The 21755-nt window shown below is 37.7% G+C and overlaps 1 protein-coding gene across 1 annotated transcript; it reads left to right on the top strand.

Annotated features, from left to right (window-relative positions):
* The first annotated feature begins 4818 nt into the window (after window positions 1–4818).
* Window positions 4819–6916, top strand: LOC142542625 (peptidyl-prolyl cis-trans isomerase FKBP12-like). Its single transcript, XM_075649361.1, has 4 exons — window positions 4819–5048; window positions 5147–5208; window positions 6082–6134; window positions 6629–6916. The coding sequence occupies exons 1-4, from the start codon at window positions 4903–4905 to the stop codon at window positions 6728–6730; spliced, it is 363 nt and encodes a 120-aa protein (XP_075505476.1). The 5' UTR covers window positions 4819–4902; the 3' UTR covers window positions 6731–6916.
* The last annotated feature ends 14839 nt before the right edge of the window (window positions 6917–21755 follow it).

Raw genomic sequence — 21755 nt, 5'->3', positions numbered from 1 at the left:
CATTTCCATTGTTTTTAAAGAAGCATTGTTGAAGCATTTTATGTGTTCTTCAAATACCAAAATATCGTATACCAAGTGTTTGATAAAATGCTTCAACCAAAATATTTTTACTCATTCAACTTGCATATATTTTAAATGCATTACAAAATGTTTAATCAGTTTCTACGAAAGGTTATTTCGAGTGTTTTCCGCTTGGTTTGAAAATCAAACTCGATTTAATTCATCGATGTTCAATATTTCAAGAAACCGAGCTATTGTAGCTCAACGATTATCCCCCCAATCGATCCTGTCACACCATATATACTAATAAAAAAAATTGAGATGACGTCCCTGCATGTAGAAACCTGAAAAGAAGACAACATCTTGGACATTTGTCGAGACAATAGTTTCCTCCGATTTTGGTCCGGTCTGATATGTTTAAACTTAAATTCAAAATATTTGGAGACATAGGTCGGGTTTGCTAGCATATATCATCTACTGCGACATATGTCCGTCCTTTTTAAAAATAAACTCAAATCATCTTCACCTACTGAAACGTCTACTTATTCGTTTTGCTTAAAATATGCTACTTTGAAAATACATTGTACCATTTTAAAAATAAAGTATCAACTAACATTTCAAAATCAAAGGAAAATATTTTAAATCGTAAAATCGTCAATGTTTTACCACACCTAAAAAGAAATAAATATGAAACGTATGCCCATGCTAAACTTCTCAAAAATCTCTCAAAAGCATAAATAAATAGTTGCAAAATTTTAACGTAAGTCATAAACTTAAATGCGGAAAGTAGAAGCGCTGGTCCTCGGGTTGTGAGCACCTTCAGTCCAGTCAGGTCAACCCTCAAGACCTCCCATATCATAATTATTTATATCACCTGCATCAATCACACCTAGTGAGTCTAAAGACTCAACACATCATATTTTTGATAATGAATAATACATATAAAACCACAAGCAACAGTGAAAAATATTTGTACTTAACATAACATTTTCATGATAAGGCATAAACTAACATTTTCATGATAAGGCATAAACTTTAAACATAAACATTTTCATAACAACATATTCATATTCATATTAACATATTAATATTCGTATCAACATATTCATATTCATGTCAACAAATTCATATTCGTATCAATATATTCATATTCACGTCAACATATTCATATTCATATTCGTGTTTTGTTGAATTCAGATCGTGATTGTGACTCGTACTCTTAATCGTATTGGGCGATGGATCCATCTACATAAAACCACAGTACTGGGCGGCGGAGACATCAGCAACACTCTCACCGGTCAACTGAGTTCATGGCCAACATATCAACATATCAACGTATTCGTATTCGTATTCGTATTCGTATAAATGGAAACACGATCGTCGGGCTCCCACTGGGACCATAACCCTCACGATATTTTCAACGTGTCATCGTATTAGTCACAATCCCTTCACTTCCTTCAACATTTCGTATTTCCATCACTTAATAAAAAAATGCATATTATATCGTTTTTCTTTAAAACCAAGCATGCAACATATCTTTTAAATGTCAAGATTAAATTGTAAAAATCCATAAACATTTAAAAATCATAATTTAACATATTAAGATAATAAAAATCCATAAATAATCATATTAGCATATATAACAGTATTTAGAGCACTGCCACGAATTTTTCTAATTTTCGGGTGTAAAATGACCGTTTTACTCCTAGACGTAAAATTTCACGTTTTCTTAACTTCATTGACTCTAACATCTCTCAAAAAATTATTTAAGCTTGCATAAAAATTTTCATAATTTTATTTAGCTTAAAAACTTGACTTTTTAATTAATTCGTAATTAGTCATTTTGAAGGCGTTTTAATCCCGAAAAATTTCAAACTTTAATATAAAATTCCTAAATTCAAAACTTAGTCTTTTTATATTATTTCAGCCCTCGTGAACCAGGACTTAACCCCCGTGATCCGTGTTTCGATTATTTTGATCATTAAAAACCCTAACTTGACCTATATAGTTCGCCCCCGAGCCATGGTTCAATTTTCTCGAGCCACCCTTGAGCCATGTTGGATCAAACCCTAAACAAACCCTTAGGAAACCCTACTGGACCCTTGGAACACACGGACATGAATCCTAGGCTCGAACCGAAGCTCCCCAACCAAGCACATCAGCTGGCCGAGAACCCCAAGTGCATGGACTCTATGTTTTGGTGCCTAGGACTCTAGCCGGTCGAGCCACCCTTGAACCAGCCTGTTGTGCACTTACCTAGGATCCTAAGGACGCACCTTATCCCCAGCCCGAAGTCCCCAGACCGAGCCATGTTCCCTGCACAAGCCACCGAACCTGCGCGACTTACTTGTACCTCTCGGGTAGGAGTCCTTGTTCGTTTGGACTCCTCCCAGTCCATTTAACTTGAGTCCTAGCGTGGCTAGGACCCTACTTTGGACTCCCCTACGACGATGGCTAGCCCTGGCCCCAAGCCAAGACCAAGCCAAGTCAACAAGACCAAAACCGAGCCCCTATGATCACATGACAGGATTTTATCATACCAGCTTGTTTACTATGGTTTTACAGCTTGTGTGGCGTGTTCTTAAGGCTCTAAACTCGTGTAAAGCATGCTGGTTCGATCCCTAACTCATGGCAAGCCCCTTATACATCATACAAATATGATTTTGGAACAACCAAGCTTTAAAAGTTAATGTTCATGTAAAAATGAAAATAAATAAATACACCACTTGTTTTTCCATAAAATTCATGCATAAAAACTTATTATGGTGTGATGATGTTTTGAAAGAAAGAAATATACGTGCATTTGCGTATTTAACATACGATTATTCGTTGACGATTGCGAAGAACGGGGCAAGAACCTTGGCTTGAACTCTTCCTTGAACTTTTTAATTTTCCTTCAAATTGTTGTGTGTGTGATTCGTGTATTTGGAGGAGTTTGGGAGAAAAATCAGATTTTGAGGCGTCAGGTGGTGTTGCAAATGGGGAGGGTTTACATATTATATAGTTAAATATTTTACTAACAAGGCTTTAGGCCTATCAAGCATAAATTTAGGCCCATTAATGTTCAATTAGAATTTAATTAAAATATTAAAATATTTTTGTTTAAATAAGTTTGTGAATTTAATAACCGGGTTGCCAAAAATTTCGTATTTTTGTTGAAAAACCAACACTAATAAAATTTACGTCTCAGCGTATAAAATTACCTGAAAACCCCTTATTTTCAAAAATATGAAAAACCATCAACTATATTTTAAACAATTAAAAATAATTATTTAATAAAAACATTTTACGTTTTTCAGCCCTCGGTCTCTGTTCCTCGATCGCAACAATTAAATCCTATTTAACATATATTTGTGCATGTCACATAATCAATTAACCAATTAAATCAATTAATTATTCATTTTTCATATTCTCTAGATTTGCATGCAGTTGAATTACGTCGTCTTAATTTTGGACCTTACACATACACTCAAAAGTTACAATTATATTTATAATAAATTTTCATATCTTTTTAATTTTTTTCATAACAGAGATGAAATAAAAAGTTCAAATTATTATTTTTCTTATAACAAACGAAACACAAACGAAACACGATCAAATTAACTAACTACTATTCATTGTCTCATTGAGTCATTTTTTTATAGAGTAGATCTCTTGTGAGACGGTCTCACGAATGTTTATATGTGAGACGGTTCAACCCTACTGATATTCACAATAATACTCTTAGAATAAAAAGTTATATTTTTTCATGGATGACCTAAATAAGATATCTATCTCACAAAATACGATCCGTGAGACAATCTCACACAAATTTTTGCCTTCTCCTATAATGTTCTATATTATATATATGTAAGACTTGTTTCAAAAATATCTCACACTTCAATAATTAATTATATGCTGATAAACAAAAGAATCATGTATAATTTGTCAACATAGACTTAATCATGTTCTTGATTATACATTAAATGTTTAGGTTTTAAAAATCAAAAACCTTTTATTAAGGAATTTTTTTAAACATAACCTACTATTTGATTTATTGACTTTTAAATTCAAATGAAACAAATTTATTGTAGGTTTAGGGTTACGAACTTGATGTCCTTAATGGAAATAACCATTAATTGAGATATTTGTGGCTAACAAATGTCTTGAGCTTTAGTTATTTTTCGATAAAATCATTCCATTGAGAAATATTGTTTTCAATATCTAACAGATACTTTGATTATATTTTTTTATGTTGAATTTGATTTATGTAAATCTAAAATCTTGAAATTGTCATGCAAATTATTCCTTTAATTCAATGGAGTTCTAATTTGAATACAATGAAAAATCAAATGATTATTTTATTTTTTTTTTGGTCATAAAAAAGATGATAAATTAGGAAGTAATCTAAATTATCCATAAATATATTTCAAAACAAATTTGAGCCACCAATTCAAAATTTTCTGGTTACGCCTCTGCTTAATAAAGTAAATTGATAAAACAACACACACTAGAACGTTCAACATATTTTGGTCGCAATTGTTTTTGCTTTTTAATCAAACATATTGTTTATTATGTGGTATGAGATGTTCGAAGGACGTGAATATGTAATGAGTTATTAAAAACCAAAAGATATAAGTAATTTATGTATCATATGATTAAATATATGCTGTCAAAATTTTTCACAACTTTAAAATAGAATGAAAATCAAAGTTTTGGCAAAAGCTTAATTTTTTAAAAATTTTAAAACCAAAAAAAAACATAAGGAAATTGGAGATAATCACACACACACGAGATTTTCGTGTGATTTCAAATTTTACAGGGGTTTTTGGGCGATTTAACCGTCGAGAGCTTCTTACAGATTACTGGCAACTCCCAAATCAAGCAGCTCAAAACCTAGGAAACATAAGTGCTTCCAATTACATGCTAGCTCTTCCAATTAGGTCAATGGGAGTTGAGAAGGAAATTCTCAGAAACGGGTCCGGTTCGAAGCCCGTCTCCGGTCAGAAGGTTACCGTTCACTGCACCGGTTTTGGTAAAAATGGCGACCTTTCCAAAAAGTTCTGGAGGTAAATCGCTTTTTATTGGTTTTTTTTTCTTCGAATGATTCCGAAAAAAGGGGAGAGATGTTGGATTTTGGGTCTGAATTATATGTTTTGGATTATAGCACAAAGGATCCGGGCCAGACGCCGTTCTCTTTCCAAATTGGTCAAGGCAAAGTGATTAAAGGTATTTCTTTTACTTGTGTTTAGTTTTATTTTTTTAAATCTTCTATTTGTATTTGTCTATTTAATGGATGATTTGTATAATTGTTTACCATCTTGTGACTTGATTTGGTTAGAAGTGAGAGACAGGAATTGAGACGGAGATTTGTTCTGGTTTGGTGAAGGAAAGGGTTGAGGAATTATTGGCTTGGTTTTAGTTTTCTTTAGAGTTTGTTCTGAAAATACGATCTGTATAGGATTTAACGGTTTGGTTTGAAGGTGTAGGTGGCGTAAGTGGTTTATTGCATTTGCGGGCCACTTAATGTATTTTTGGTGGCAAAACATTAGATTCTAAAAGAATTCACAGATTTTTAAAAAGGAGTCTTGTATTGTGTTGTTTAAATTAGAAATATAACTGAACTATGAAGCATACATGTATTTGATGGCCCGAGTTTCCTTATATAGGTTGGGGTTGCCCATTGCCAAACCCTTCGCAGCTGCAGCTTTTTAAAGGGTAAAAAATAGTTATAGGTTTCAAAATTGTGGATTAAAATGAAGGATTTTCAAAATTGTGGATTAAAATGAAGGACTTTGAAATCCTTCAGTCTGCCTATACCTGGAGGCTGGAAGAACTTCCTTGATTGAGCATTCATTACTTGGGTTCAAATATGTGATGACCATTTGATTTTACATAGCAGAAAAAAAAATGTGATTTGTTACTCCATTTAGGATGCACGGAATTGTTTGATGCCTAAACTTGATGCTAAAGCAGTATCTGCCATCTGTTGGGACGTGCTCTTAAATGTGACTGTTCTTTGGTCAGGTCACACTCACTAATTGTATAAGATCAAGAAAATATAATGTTTTGTAATCAGATTGCTCACTGATTCTTATGCAGGATGGGATGAAGGGGTGTTGGGAATGCAAGTGGGAGAAGTTGCCCGATTGCGGGTAATATGCCAATATTTTCCTGTGTTTTCCTTAACATTAACTTCTTGGAATTGTCTAATAGAAAAAATAGGTGACTTCTACTTGCTGAGCCTGAATGTATACCGCGTAATATAGCATTTGATGTTGCCATTAGAGAAAAAAAAAATTATCCCTCTTCTCACACATTTGAGCAGCTTCTTGCAGCAGAACTTTTGGAAGAACTTTTTCGTAGAGTTTCCTTGTTATCTGCTTGAAGTATGACATGTTTTACGTACCTATGATTCTTGCCTCCTTAATATATCCTTATTAAGTTAAATTCTTGGACTTTGTGGATAAAAACTACAATGCTCGAGTCATCGTTGGATTTTGTGTTTATTTATGATACCATGGATGAGTTCATGTATACTGCTGAATTTATATGTTCATGTATAGATATATTCTTTCTCCTGCAAAACATTCTAGCAAAATTTCTGATAGGGGGCTGTTGTTGATCCGTTGTGTTTCATAATCTTCAGTGCTCTCCTGACTATGCCTATGGTGCAAATGGTTTTCCAGCATGGGGTATTCAGCCTAACTCGGTTTTGGTGTTTGAGATTGAAGTTCTGGGCGCTGAGTAGCGGACTTGTTGTAGCTAATCGATATAGTACTTTGGAATGCTTTTGCATTGATGCTTGAAGTTTGGTTTGCAGTTCTTGCGTTTTACTTTGGTTTCTATCACGCATGAATGACACTTAAATCTTGGCCTTCTCAGAGCTTATTTTCTGTGGAGGTGTTGGTAAAATAATTCTCCTCTTGAAGTTCTATTGTTTTCTTGTCAGTCAAATATTTATTTTGATCCATGACCTTTATTATTATTTTGCAAGATCAACGGCTATATTCCTAAATCTTTTGATGCTACAACAAATCCAACCGAAACACAAAGGGTCTTGTATAAAATTTTTGTGTTTTTTTCCACGTTACGATTATGGATACTTAAAATAATAAAAATGTAGTTGATGACGTTGTCGGGTTATGTTCCTTTCTTGGTAATGCTGGAAACCGGGTAGAGGGATCTTGGGATGAGTTTTATGCACACTTAGAAAGCAAAAATCGTTATTGGGGCGTCATAAGATTTTCTGGCTTAGCCATTCTGTCGCTCAAGTCAGTCAAATACGCACGTAGAGGAAAAGTGCAATATAGAGAGTATATAGTGAGTGCTTGTAAAAAATATTAAGAGAATTTTTTTTAATATTCGAGCAAACTTGAATATTTATTGAAGGAAAATTTATAATGACTTGGTTTTCAGGTGTTCGGTCAACTATCATTATAAGACAGCTACCCACGCCTTGTCCTTTGATATTGTTACGACTAACAATTCATACCCGTCGCCCATACGTGCGTTGATTTATATACTAATGATTTCTCGGTATGGGGGTTAATACTTGTGGGCCAGAGTCGATTCTTGTCTTGAGATGCTCGGGCCGTAGTCAAGATGTGAGGGTATTATCTTAGTCTTCTTACTCAGCCCGGTCTAGGCTGGGATCTCGGACTTATATGAGTATGTGTTGGTCTAATCCGCTTCCCTAGTTGCTTACTCGAAGATGTTTTATATAAGAATTGTAAGGTCCAGGAAATTTAAATTTACGTAAACTGAATGCATGCAATCTATGGTTTTATTTAAATCACGTGTTTATTTATTTTTATGTATTTAATGCATAATTATTGTATGGCTAAGATTAATTTCACGATAATTTTAAAAGTTCACGCCTTAGGGTTTATATATGCATTTCGCGCTTGGACGAGTAACTAAAGACTTTTGAGGGCTCGGACGATAATTTAAAAACGTCCCAAAACGAAATATTTTTCGGGGGCTTTTTTGGGCTTGTTGGGTTGATTTAGTGTTTAATGGGCCCAACACCTTTTTGTTATCCCTTAATCTTTATTTTCGGCCCATTAATGCAATGTTTACAATTAAATATACCATAAACTAATCCTAACCCTAAACCTAAGCATTTGGCCACCCACCCCCTTTAGTCTCACCACCTTCTCTCGAGTTTCAGCAGCATCGTGGTGAAAAATTTCGGTCCTCCATTACTCTTCAAACAAGCCTTCTCCCCGCTTCTCCGGTGCTTCACCGACGCGCGTTCCTTCGAGTTTTTGAGCATCTACACATCAAGGAACGCTTGTATTTCGTTTTTCTCCTCATTCACGCCATTGTTTGCTGAAATATATGTAAATGCATGTTCATCATTTGATCTAACATGTGGTTATGTTTTTGTTCAAGTTTTGACACGAAAATTGCATTTACATGTTCCAAACTCACGTTTTTCATGTGTTGGTACAAGGAGCTTTTGGTTGCTGTTGCCAGGGGGCTGAATCATGTCAAGGTTTAAGAGAAAATAGGCTGGAGTCGAGTGAGGAGTCCAGGTTTGGTTGAGGGCCGTGTGTATGCCTCGGGGTTATTCTCGTCGAAGCTAGCTTGGAGGGTTGTAGGGCGCCGGCTGCGCAAGGTTTAACCCTAGCCCCAGGACCAGACCCTGGTGGGTCTGAACCGTGGCCTAGAGTGGCTCGAACCTGTCTAGGACTAGGTTAGAGGCCGCTTGAGCGAGGGGCGTTGGTGTTGGCTCGGGTGTGCTTCGGGTGGAGCTAGGGAGTGCGTGTGTCAGGTGGGCTGCATGGGGCAGCAAGTCACGGTCAGCTGGGTCCAGTAGGGGTTGGTCTGAGTCCTAGGTGGTCTGGTTCGGGTCTGGTAGGGGCGGAGATCGAGCTAGGGCCGAGAGTTGCACCTAGGGTTTCGATTCGGGAGTTGCCGAAATCTCCAGCAGCATTTCAGGGGCTGTTCGAAGGTTTAAGGGGTCTGGTTTTGATGGATTAGGGGCTGTTAATGTGTGTTTTAGATATGTTAAAAGTTTGGGAAAACTCGGTTTCGGGTCGATTCGGGTTAAAACTAGGACCCGGTCCAAGTTTTAATACAAATCAGTTAGTTTTGAATCGGGCTCGAGTTTACGTCTAATAAATACTTTTTTATATATATCAGGATGTTTTAAGGAGTTTGGTAAACTTCAAGTCGAAATTTAGAGATCCAGGGGTAAAACGGTCATTTTGGGTTTCTAGAGGCAAAATGATCATTTTACATCCAGGGTGAGTTTTAGTCCTGGCAGCGCCCTGAGCACAAATTTATTATGTTTTTAAATTTTTATGCATCATGTATATGATTTTTATGTAATTATGAAAATTACGTTGCATGCTTGATTTTAAGAAAAGTTTATGTATATGCATGTTTTGTTAAGTGATGAATATGATGACATGTTTTTGAAGGAAGGGAGTTGGTTGTGACTAATACGAATACGTTAGTACGATGATATGTAAGGCCAAGGCTCAGTGGGCGGATAATGCTGTCGCTGATGTCCCCGCCATCGGGTACCGCGGTTACACGTATATGGATCCATCAACTGACATGATAATACGAAGGTCACAACTGACGAACGAAATTCAATTTAAGTAAATGAACACGTATATGTTGATATGATGATATGTGCTATGATTATTATTATGATTTGATAGTATGATTGTGTATATGATTTTCTACGATCATGAAATTTATGTTGAATACGGTATTTTTCACTGTTGAATGATAGGTAATTGTATTTGTTATCCCAGTACAAGTGTGTTGAGTCTTTAGACTCACTAGGTGTGAATAATGCTGGTGAGCATGTCGATGAGGGGACAGGAGGTACTGAATTCTGAGTAGGCAGGGCTGGATATGCGGACACGACCCGAGGACCACACCTTTCCGCACATCACGTTTTTATGACTTTGAGTGGACTATGAACATTTTGATACGTTGATTTTGTCACGGTGATGATCATCAGGATATTTACTTGAGTTATTTTTATGTACACATATTATGGCCGTGTCGGCAATTTTAAACTGCAGTATTTTTAGTTGTCAAGAAAATTTACGATTATTTTGAAATGACTTATTTTCAGTAGGGTTGAATGTATGCAAAAGAGTTAAATGTTTATTTAAAAAAAGTTCAGTAGAATTTTAAAATAAGAAAACGTTTCATTTGGTATCAAAGCAAGGGTCCTGTATAGTGTTGCGCCACTGTCAACTTCTGCAGCTCAGTCTTCAAGCATCAAGTTTGTAAGCTTTAAATGTTTTAAATATGTTACTGCTATCACCTGCATGATTATATGATATACATTTTATGATTATTTACAGTGCATGTTTAGCTGCTTTTATGATGGACTTATTATTTTGAAAAACTAGATTAAATTGCATGATGAGTTACGTTTATATTTGGACTATATTCAGATATCATGCCTTCCAGACGCGCTCCTAGTACAGATCGTCAGGATGAGATTCCTGGAGGCGGCAGAGGCCCTCCGCCACCACCGCCACTAGGAGATGCAACTACCCGAGTACTGGAGTGGATAGCTAGGCTTATGGAGCAAGCGCAGCAGGCACATCGACCACATGCCGATGTTTATGAGCAGTTTAGACGGCTCAACCCGAAGGAGTTCGGGGGTACCACTGATCCATTCTTGGCAGAGGGATGGATTCGATCGCTGGAGCTGCACCATGAGTATCTACAGATGAGAGATGGAGACCGGGTCAGGTGCGCCATATATATGTCAAGGGATGATGCATCCCTATGGTGGGGGAGAGACGCTAATATAGTGGACTTGGCTACCATCATCTGGGACAGGTTCAAGGAGATATTCTATGGCAAGTAGTTCCCACCTGATGTCAGGAGCCGCCTGACGAGGGAGTTCATAGGTCTCTGTGTAAGGTTCAGGAAATTTAAATTACGTAACCTGAATGTATGCAATATAGGGTTTTATTTAAATCATGTATTTATTTATTTTTATGCATAATTATTGCATGGTTAGGACTTATTATACGATAATTTTAAAAGTTTACGCATTAGGGTTTCTAGATGCATTTCGCGCTCGAACGAATAACGGAGACTGGGGATTATCAGGAAAATGTTTTTTATCACATGATTAATTTAATTAATTAATATGAAGGGTTTTTAAGGGTGTTTTTCGAAAATGGGCCGTGATGCTTATTTTTACTCGCCGAGTTGTATTTTTAGCCGGTACGCAAATTTTAACGATTCAGAGGACTTTTTAGGGCTCGGGCGATATTTTCAAAAACGTACCTAAACGAAATATTTTTCGAGACTGTGTTAGGGCTTGATAGATTTATTTTTAAGCTTATTAGGCTAAAGACCCTTTTTTTAACCTTTTAAAATATAGTTAAAGGCCCATTAGTGGTTTGTTTTTTCTATTTAATTACACCCTAATCAACCCTAAACCTAAATAAAACTATAGTGGCCAACCCCTTCCCTCTACACCCGCAGCTTCCCATGAAAAATAGCAGCAGCCACCAGCCCCATCGGTTTTCTCCATTTCCTTTCGAACAAGCTACCTCCCCGTTTCTCCAGTGCTTCCCCGACGCGCGTTTCTTCGAGCTTTTGAGCATCTACACATCAAGGCACACTTGTATTTTGTTTTTCTCCTCATTCACGCCATAGTATTGCTGAAATATATGTAAATGCATGTCCATTCTTTGATATAACGTGTGGTTACATTTTGTTCAAGTTTTGTCACGAAAATTTCACCTTTACGTTGCGTACTCACGTTTTATTGATTTGTTGCAAGGGGCTGCCAATTTTTCAGAGTTTCTAAGAGGTGTGTAGGCTGTAAGATGAGGTGCCACGGTGCTGGAGGTTTAAGGGTGTATGGTATAGGAGAGGGCCGATTGTTTTTCTAGGCAGCTAGAACTTTCCTTGGCGTTTGGTGAGGGTTCGGGAAGGCGCGGCTTGGGAAGGGCTGAACCATGCTAAGATGCAATCAAGAAATGTGAATTTTGGCTTAGAGTGTTCCTTCTTGATCTTATCATATCCGAGGGTAGCGTGTCCGTGGACCCAAAATAGTTAGAAGGAATCTTAAAATGTCCAACACCGATGACTGTAACTAAGGTTTGAAGCTTCTTAGGTCTAGTAGGATATTACCGAAAATTCGTTGAGGGGATTTTTCCCTAACTATACCTCTCACTAAACTCACTCAGAAGAATTCTGAATTAGATTGGAGTAAAGAACGTGAGAATAGTTTTGAGACATGGAAACAAAAGCTAACATTAACCCCAATATTGGTTATACCTTCGAGGGGCGGGGGGGGGGGGGGGGGGGGGGGGGGGGGGGGGGGATGCATGCTCATGCAAGAAGGATGGGTAATTGCATATGCATCAATACAACTAAAACATATGAACAAAATAACCCTACACACGACCTCGAGATTGTAGCAGTTGTCTTTCCACTCAAGATTTGGAGATACTACCTCTACAGAGCAAAGTGAAAAGTTTTCACTGATAACAAGTCTAAATTTTTTGTTTACACGAAGGAGCTAAATATGAGACAAATGAGATGGATGAAACTCTTAAAGGATTATGATATGATCATCAACTACCACCTTGTAAAATCCAACTAAGTGGCAGAAAATTTTGAGTAGAAAGAATAAAAGAAAAATTATTCTAGCTTCTTTAATAGCACAATCGTGCTTAAAGGAAATGATCGAGATGAAAACATGGACCCTAGTATGGAAAAATTGAGAAATCAAGTTACGGATGGGAAGGCCCCCGAATTTTTCATTGTGGAAGACATGGTTCTTTGGATGAAGAGACGACGACTATGTGAAATCAACAATCTATGGAGGGAAGTGATGTTAGAAGCAAACAAGTCAAAATTTTCAGTCCATCCTAGAAGTATCAAAATATACAAGGATTTGAAACAAGTTTTTGGGTGGAATGATATGAAGAAAGATGTGGCAGAGTTTATCGCATGATGTCTAGAATGCCAATATGTCAAAGCAGAGTATCAACATCTCGAAGGACTCTTGCAACAGCTAAATATTCCGGAATGGAAGTTGGAGCTCATACTGATGGACTTCATGGTTGGGTTACCCAGAGACCGCCAAGGCCACATGCAAAATGGGTGACAGTGGATAGGTTAACTAAATATGCCCATTTCCTGCATGTACGCATGAAATACAGTCTCGAAAAACTAGTAACCCTATATATGGAAAACATATTAAAAATATAAGGCGTGTGAGTTAGCATTATTGTCTGACAGAAATCCAAGGTTCTCATCAAATACTGAAAAATCTTTCTATGAGAAATGAGCACGAATGTGACACTTTGCACTATAACTCTCATCTTCAGACAGACGGTCAACATGAAAGGACCATCCAAACATTGGAAGATATATTGAGAGCTTGTGCACTTGATTTATGTACTAACTGGAACGAATGTAAATGGAGTCGAAATGCCGAGAACTTATTAAAAATTAGTTCTTTTGTGAGACGATTTCACGGGTATATATATGTGAGACGGGTCGACCCAAACCATACATATAATTAAATAGTACTTTAACTTTGACATAAAAAGTAATAATTTTTCACGGATCAGGTCAGGTTGGAGATTTTTCTAACAAATTTGACTTGTAAGAAGTTTTGTGCTTATTACATATACATGAACGAAATAATAATTCTGAGAATTCGAAGTAAATTTATGACGAATGGAATAACTCTAATTGAATACTCCGTCATCTAAACAACAAATTTTAGTATTTAATTTTTCTCTTGATAAAACCAATACTGTCTATGCTATACTATACTATATATCTTACAGTGAGTAAAAAGTTTAGAGTAATTAACTTTAATATCATAATATAGTATTTAATAAAAATATATATGATACTTACGGGAAATTTAGGGTCCGATTTCGGCAAGCGTCACTAGTACAGACGCAGGATTTTGAAATGGTCATGAGCCTGAAATCACGAAGAAGACCGTTAGGATGGGCCAGGAGGGTGTCCTGGCGTAGCCCCTCCGACGCTCAAGTCAGTGACTGGGGATATATGAGGGGAGCAGCTAAGGGTGCTGCTAAAAATAATATTTTGAATCCATGAATGTGAAACTCAAACCTGATATTATAGGGGAATACCTGGGCCCTGATGGGCTTTCCATCTTGGTTGGAGATGGGCTAGGGGGCCCCACATGTGATCTGGGCCTAGTGGGCCCATGGATATCACCAGTCTCCCCTTTCCGAGTCGAACTGAATCATAGGTTCGAAGTTCGATTAGTTGCATTGTCCTTGGTTTGCAATATGCGAGTTGTGCAGTTTTCCCCTACTACTCACAGTAGTCTCCATAAGTTTGAAAACAAATCAAATCATAATCATGTTCTGAAGGAAAAGATCTGGTCCGGATTTTCCATCTAGCATATCCCTCCTCACCTACGCCCATTCTCTCCTCAACTGTTGCGTGCCCCTTGCGCAATACCCGCCGCCTTGCACGCCTCGCCAACTCGCTTGTAGCCGCACGTCCTCGCATGACAGCATCTCGCCCCTACCTAGCTCCACGGCTAGCAAAGCCTCTCCCCACGAGCTCTCGCCCTTCCTCACCTATCCCCGCCCCGACACGCTAGTAGCGCCCACGCAGCGCTCGCCCGAGCCTCCGTCACACTCGCCCCTCGCCCTTGCCACGCTCGCCCAGCGCCCCTGCTACGCTCGCCCGAGGCTCGCCCAGCGCCGCGCTCGCCCCAGGCTCGCCCAGCGCTGCTCCACGCTCGTCCAACTCCGGCTCGCTACAGCGCTGCTCCACGCTCGCCCAGCGCCCCTGCCACGCTCGCCCGAGGCTCGCCCAGCGCCCCTGCCACGCTCGCCCGAGGCTCGCCCAGCACCATGCTCGCCCGAGGCTCGCCCAGCGCTGCTCCATGCTCGCCCAACGCCAGCTCGCCCCAGCGCTGCTCCACGCTCGCCCAGCGCTGCTCCATGCTCGCCCAACGCCAGCTCGCCCAGCACCCACCTCGCCTAGCCTCGCCCCAGCGCCGCTCCACGCTCGCCCAACATCAGCTCGCCCCACGCCGCTCCACGCTCGTAACACTGCCAGCTCTCACTCTCGCCTAGCACATCGCCTCGCACTCTCCCTTCGCTCGCAGCCCTTGGTTCCTGAATAGCTTTTGAGGGCGTTGCCCCCAAACTGCCGTAATTTTCGCAGCGGCAAACATCTTTCGTTATCGACAAACCAAATAAATTTTTCTCCTCCCAAACTCTGCTCCTCTACTAGGTGATACCTTAGTAGGAAAACAAAATATTTTCTCCTCCCCAACTTTGCTCCTCTACTAGGCAATGCCTTAGCAGGAAATTTTTTATTTAATTCTCCTCCTCCACTCTGCTCCTCTACTAGGCGACGTCTTAGCAAGAAAAACTTAATTTCTCCCAAACTCTGCTCCTCTACTAGGCGACGTCTTAGCAAGAAAAACTTAATTTCTCCCAAACTCTGCTCCTCTGCTAGGCGATGCCTTAGCAGGAAAATTTAAATTTCACATCGTCACCCTCTGACTCCTTTGCTAGGCGATGCCTTAGCAGGAAAATAAATTGAAACGTCTACTCGTTTTAAAATGCGGAACTATTTTTTTTTTTGAGCTCTCATTTTAAAAATTAACATTTAAAATGATCATATTTATTTATCAATGAAAATATCACAGTTAAAAATAACCAAAATCGACGTAAACGTAAATGAGTAAAAATCATGAAAATACTCTACGTAAATAAAATGTTTAACTCCTCTCCAAAAACCATCACTCAAAATGCGGAAAAACGCGCGGTCCTCGGGTTATGTCACCTCACCAAGACTGCCTACTCAGAGTTCAGCACCTCCTGTCTCCTGCTCAAAATGCTCACCTGCATCACACACGCCTAGTGAGTCTAAAGACTCAATACACCTATACCAGTAATAACAAGTACATATACGTAGCACACAGCAGTGAAAAATAACATAATCAACATACATTTCATGAGCTTAAAAACATGAACATAAGTGTGTCGTGTAAAATGGTAACGCGTCAAAACATGTCTCATCATGTTATCATATCGTATGCGTAACTGTGACCTGTCAAAACATGGTAATAGCATGTATCATCGTATCAGCATATACGTGTTAAAATCTTAATTTGAATTCCGTTCATTAGCTATGACTTTCGTATCATCATGTCATCATGTCAGTCGATGGATCCATCTACGTGTAACCGCGGTACCCGGCGGCGAGGGTCATCAGCGACGGCATTACCCGCCCACTGAGCCTGGGCCTTACATGTCATCGTGTTAGTCACAACATATTCACTTCTTTCAAACGTGTCATCATTTTCATCACTTAAATAAAAGCATGCATATACATAATTTTTTCATTTAAACCAAGCATGCACCGTATTTATCATAATTGCGTAAAAATTTTAAACATGATGCATAAACATTTAAAATATCATAAATTTGTGCTCAGGGCACTGCCAGAACCAAAACCTCACCCCAGATGCAAAATGACCATTTTGCCCCTGTCAACCCAAAAATTATCGTTTCATCCCTGGACCTCTAAAATTGACCCGAAGCTTACCAAACTCCTTACAATATCCCAATACATATTTAAAAGTATTCATAGACGTAATACCCGAGTCAAAATCAGAACTTAACCGATTCATTTTAAGACTTGGACCGGGGTCCCAGTTTTAACCCGAATCGACTCGAAATTAAACCAAAATTTCTCAACTTTTTACCACACCTACTAGGCACTTAAGAGTCCTAAACCCCAGCAATTCCAGCCCCTAAACTCACGAGACAAACCTCTAACAGTTGCTGGAAACTTGCTGAAAAATCGCAACTTCCCTACTCCAAACCCGGAATGACCCCATCGCATCTTAGCGCTTCCCTGCTCGCACCAGCTCGCACCAGCCACAACCCAACCTAGTAGGGACCAAGACAAGACCCTAATGGACCTACCAGACCCACGCCCCAGGCCCCATGCAAGCCGCTAACCTCTAAGAACTGTGAATCACCAAGGATCTCCTACCGCGGCTAACCCATCTCGCCCTTGCTCGGTTGTTTGTTCCCTCCTTTCCAGCGTGGCTCGAGCCATTCCAGACCCTGACTCAGACCCACGAGGGTCTGGTCCAGGGCTGGAGAAGGCCCTCGCTCAGCTGGCGTGGCAGAAAGAAGGAACGAACCCCTGCACTAACCTCCCGATCTGCGCAACCCTTAACGCTTCCAACCAAACCCGATCACTTCCCATTCCAGCGCCTACGCCTCACACTCCCGCTCTGTACAGAATCTTGACAGCCTCATACAACAGCCCCTTGCACCACATAACAGAAATCGTGAGTAGCAATTAGAGAAATGCATGGCAAAGATGAAAAACCGAAAAGAATTCTTCCTGTTCAAGGACCGATCGAATAGTTTCACACATCAAGTATATATATACGTGAATGATACAGCAAAGGGGATACAAAGCATGCCTTGAATGATGCACACACGCGAGGGACCCGAGATGGAAGCCGGAGGAAATTCTTTGCAAGAACAAGTGGAAAATCGATGGGGCCTCTAGCTATAATTGATGAAAACGAGAGGGAGATGGTGCTATGATGGGGTGTCGGCTGGTACAAAGTTTAGGTTTAGGGTAAATGGTGTTTAAGGGTTAATTATATAGATAAAATATTAGTTAATGGGCCTAAATTGTTTAATTAAAGATTAAAAAGATAATTAAGCCCTATAAACTCAAAAGTAGGCCCATTAAGCCCAAACCCAATCCCAAAAATTATTTCGTGTTGAAAATATTTTGAAAATATTAGCCGAACCCTTAAAAAGTCTCCCGAATCGATAAAGTTTGCATACTGTTGAAAATAAAGTCATGCGGGTAAAAATACCCAATAAAATCTCATTTTCGAAAAATACACTTAAAAACGCTTTAAATTAATTTATAAAAATAATTCGTGTAATAAAAATAATTTTCCTGAAAATTCTCCGGTCTCCGATCCTCGTTCAAACGTGAAATGCACCTAGAAACCCTAATGCGTGAACTTTTAAAATTTCATGAATTAAATCCTATCATGCATTAATTATGCATAGAATGCATAAAATAATTTAAATCCATAATTTAAATAAAAATCCTAGATTGCATGAACTTTAAATAAACAATGTGTTAAAACACAATTAACGAAATAAACATGCATTTAAAGCTTTAAAAAAATTTAATAAAATAACAAAAAAATTTAATAACTTGTATGCATGTGGTTTACGTGGACCATCAAATTTTCGGAAAGTTACAATCTACCCCCTTAAATTGAATTTCGTCCCCGAAATTCGCTTATATTTGATAATCAAAAAGTTTAGACTCTTAATTCTAATATCCCAATAATCCACACTTCCGCTGCGCTATTCTGATAAAATAAGTGTTAAGTTGTCCTTACATCTATCTCCTCAATCCTAATTAAATTGGCCTACCAAAATCCTTGTTTGTGGAGCGCAACTTAAATCAAATTATGGTGACTTAGTTCTATTTTCTATGTCCTCAAATTTTTGACTTTCTCGTAATTCATCATACTAGAAATGGATGTCCAAATTTATTTCACCTTATTTTTTATATACTATACCCATAATGTCCAGTGTCCTATTACATTAGCATTTATGCAGTTCAACTTAGGAAACCTTAGCACTAATATTTACAGATCAACTCCTATCCTCGTGAATACGCTTAAATGTTAAACTTTATCTCAACCTCATAGTAATATTTGGCTAAGATTCTTGAATCGAATCTTTATCTTACGGCACCAACCTTAGGCAACTTAACTATTTACAAGTGTATCCCAATTATTAAATTGTTGCAAATCTTAAATTCAAGTAACGTTAATCCATAAAACCCAAGATAGACAATATCGATCTTCTACCTTAATAATAAAACCATTCTAGTATCAATTACATGCTTAAACTATTTCTTTCCCAATTATAATATAGTTGAGGCCTAAGACCCTTGAACTTTCCTCATTGAACGAATATCGCATTCTTAATGCTTCATTGATTCTAGCGTATAAAACTTAATAAGTTATCACATGGTAGCTTTAGATTAACTCTAATAAATCAAATTCGCTTATAGCCTCTAGAGTTCTAGAATCCCCATATCACGATTTTAGATTTTTTACTCAGTAAAAATCTTAATATTTGTTCATTGGTAATCTATGCTGAACACCACTAATTTCTTTTTGTTGTTATTTCACCCAAAATTTCCATATGAACACATATCTCATAAATTTGAAATTCAAACTTACGCAACCCTAATAGTTTTGGATAACACAATTCCAATACACAAATCTACTTAATTCTAAGTTTCTTAATGGCTTTCAAAAATTCCTCAAGACTAGGTGTCTACCTCACCTCTTACACGCGTCTATCAAATAACCTAACCATGAATCATACCCAACTTTCTAGAAAAATTAAATTCCATCAAAGGTATAATTTTAACTGTTAATATCATGATTAAAGCTTACGACACATCAAACTTGAGTTCCCAAAAATAAGTTAACTTATTGTCTAATCTTATAACTTAACTAATTGATCAGCTTTATTTTAAATTTTCATCACTTTAAATTCTTAACTTGCCACAGCATTAATTCACTAGCGCTTAACCTTTCAAACCCAATGTTGATTTATCCTACAATGTCCTTGCTTATCATTCCTTATAACATTATAACTCAAATGTCTAAAGGTTCTAAATATCCTTCAAGCCTAAATCACTGGCAATTCCTATCGTTTAAACCATTCATTTCTCTCTTATTGCTAAATTAGTCTCCAAATGCTTTAGAATTGCAACATTAATTTTTAATTTCCTCAAAAATTATCCAATTTATTCTTAATTCCGAAAATTCCACAATCGGCCACAAGTTCTTGGCATTCCTAATTCCATTTCATAGGTTTCACGTATCATAAGGTTCAATAGCCTTAAGTTTATTAAACACAAAATTAATTCTAATAACCAGTCTTACATTTCCATGAATATTTAAAATCCCAAGTGTTTCGTAGAAGTTCGAATTTAATCCTCAAAAATTTCGAGATTTGCAATTTGGCCCTTATTGTTCTCGAAAATTACATTTTTGGCCCTACAATTCTTCGAAATTTGCATTTTTGTCCCCATAACATTATCGGTTTTTTCCTCTTTAAACCTTAAAATTCTCAAAACTCAGAATTAAATCCCAAAATTCGGTAAATTCGAAAATAGTCCCTTAGAAATTTATTTTTGCACATAAGCCTCAAATTATTGGTTATTACAATTAGATCCTTAAGATTCTTAATTCATGAAATTCAATCCTTAAATCCAACTAGGTAGAGCATGCGTCCTAAATAAATTCTACTGTTTTTATATTTCCAAAGATCGTCGTAGTCTTCAAATCATTAATCCTTACAAGAAATCCTAAAAAAAATAACTCGTCTAGCAACCACGAACCATCAGTAATTTCCTAGAAAATTTACAAGTCCCAAAAGCATTCATAATTTTTAAGTTTAATTTATGACCTACAAGTAGAACATAAGTACTACTAACCAAAAACTAATATAACCAAATCATTTCCAACTTCTCCTAACGCCCAATAGCAAAATTCTTATTCTTGTCCAATTCCACCACAAAGCCAGCATGCATGAAAATCATATAATTTCTCATTTCATGTCGTAACATGCATAAAAATTTTAAAGTATCTAATCTCAAAACATAACGACAGATAAACATGTCCCGTAAAATGTATATCATGTAAACATGCAGGTCATAGTATTAAAAATATTTAAATCATAAAAACTTACAGACTTGAGGCTTGAAGTTCCAAACTACTCCAAAATCAAACGTAAACGTAAACGAATAAAAAGCTTAAAATCGTCAACGTATAAAAAGGTTCATCTCCTCTCAAATCTCATAAATCATAATGCGTAAAACATGTGGTCCTCGGGTCACGTCACCGCACCAGAGCTGCCTACTCAGAGTTCAGCACCTCCTGTCTCCTGCTCAAAATGCTCACCTGCATCACACACGCCTAGTGAGTCTAAAGACTCAACACACCTGTACCAGTAATAACAAGTACATATACGTAGCACACAGCAGTGAAAAATAGCATAATCAACATACATTTCATGAGCTTAAAAACATGAACATAAGCGTGTCGTGTAAAATGGTAACGTGTCAAAACATGTCTCATCATGTTATCATATTGTATGCGTAACTGTGACCTGTCAAAACATGGTAATAGCATGTATCATCGTATCAGCATATACGTGTTAAAATCTTAATTTGAATTCTGTTCATTAGCTGTGACTTTCGTATCATCATGTCATCATGTCAGTCGATAGATCCATCTACGTGTAACCGCGGTACACGGCGGCGAGGGTCATCAGCGACGGCATTACCCGCCCACTGAGCCCGGGCCTTACATGTCATCGTGTCATTGTGTTAGTCACAACTAATTCACTTGCCTTCAAAACGTGTCATCATTTTCATCACTTAAATAAAAGCATGTATATACATAATTTTTTCATTTAAACCAAGCATGCACCATATTTATCATAATTGCGTAAAAATTTTAAACATGATGCATAAAAATTTAAAATATCATAAATTTGTGCTCAGGGCGCTGCCAGGACCAAAACCTCACCCCGGATGCAAAATGACCATTTCGCCCCTGTCAACCCAAAAATTATCGTTTCACCCCTGGACCTCTAAAATTGACCCGAAGCTTACCAAACTCCTTACAATATCCCAATACATATTTAAAAGCATTCCTAGACGTAATACCC

The sequence above is a fragment of the Primulina tabacum genome, chromosome 1 (assembly GCF_025594145.1).
Source record: "Primulina tabacum isolate GXHZ01 chromosome 1, ASM2559414v2, whole genome shotgun sequence".
Classification (NCBI taxonomy): Eukaryota; Viridiplantae; Streptophyta; class Magnoliopsida; order Lamiales; family Gesneriaceae; genus Primulina; species Primulina tabacum.
Note: the sequence above shows the minus strand (reverse complement) of the source record. Positions and strands in the feature narration are given on the sequence as shown.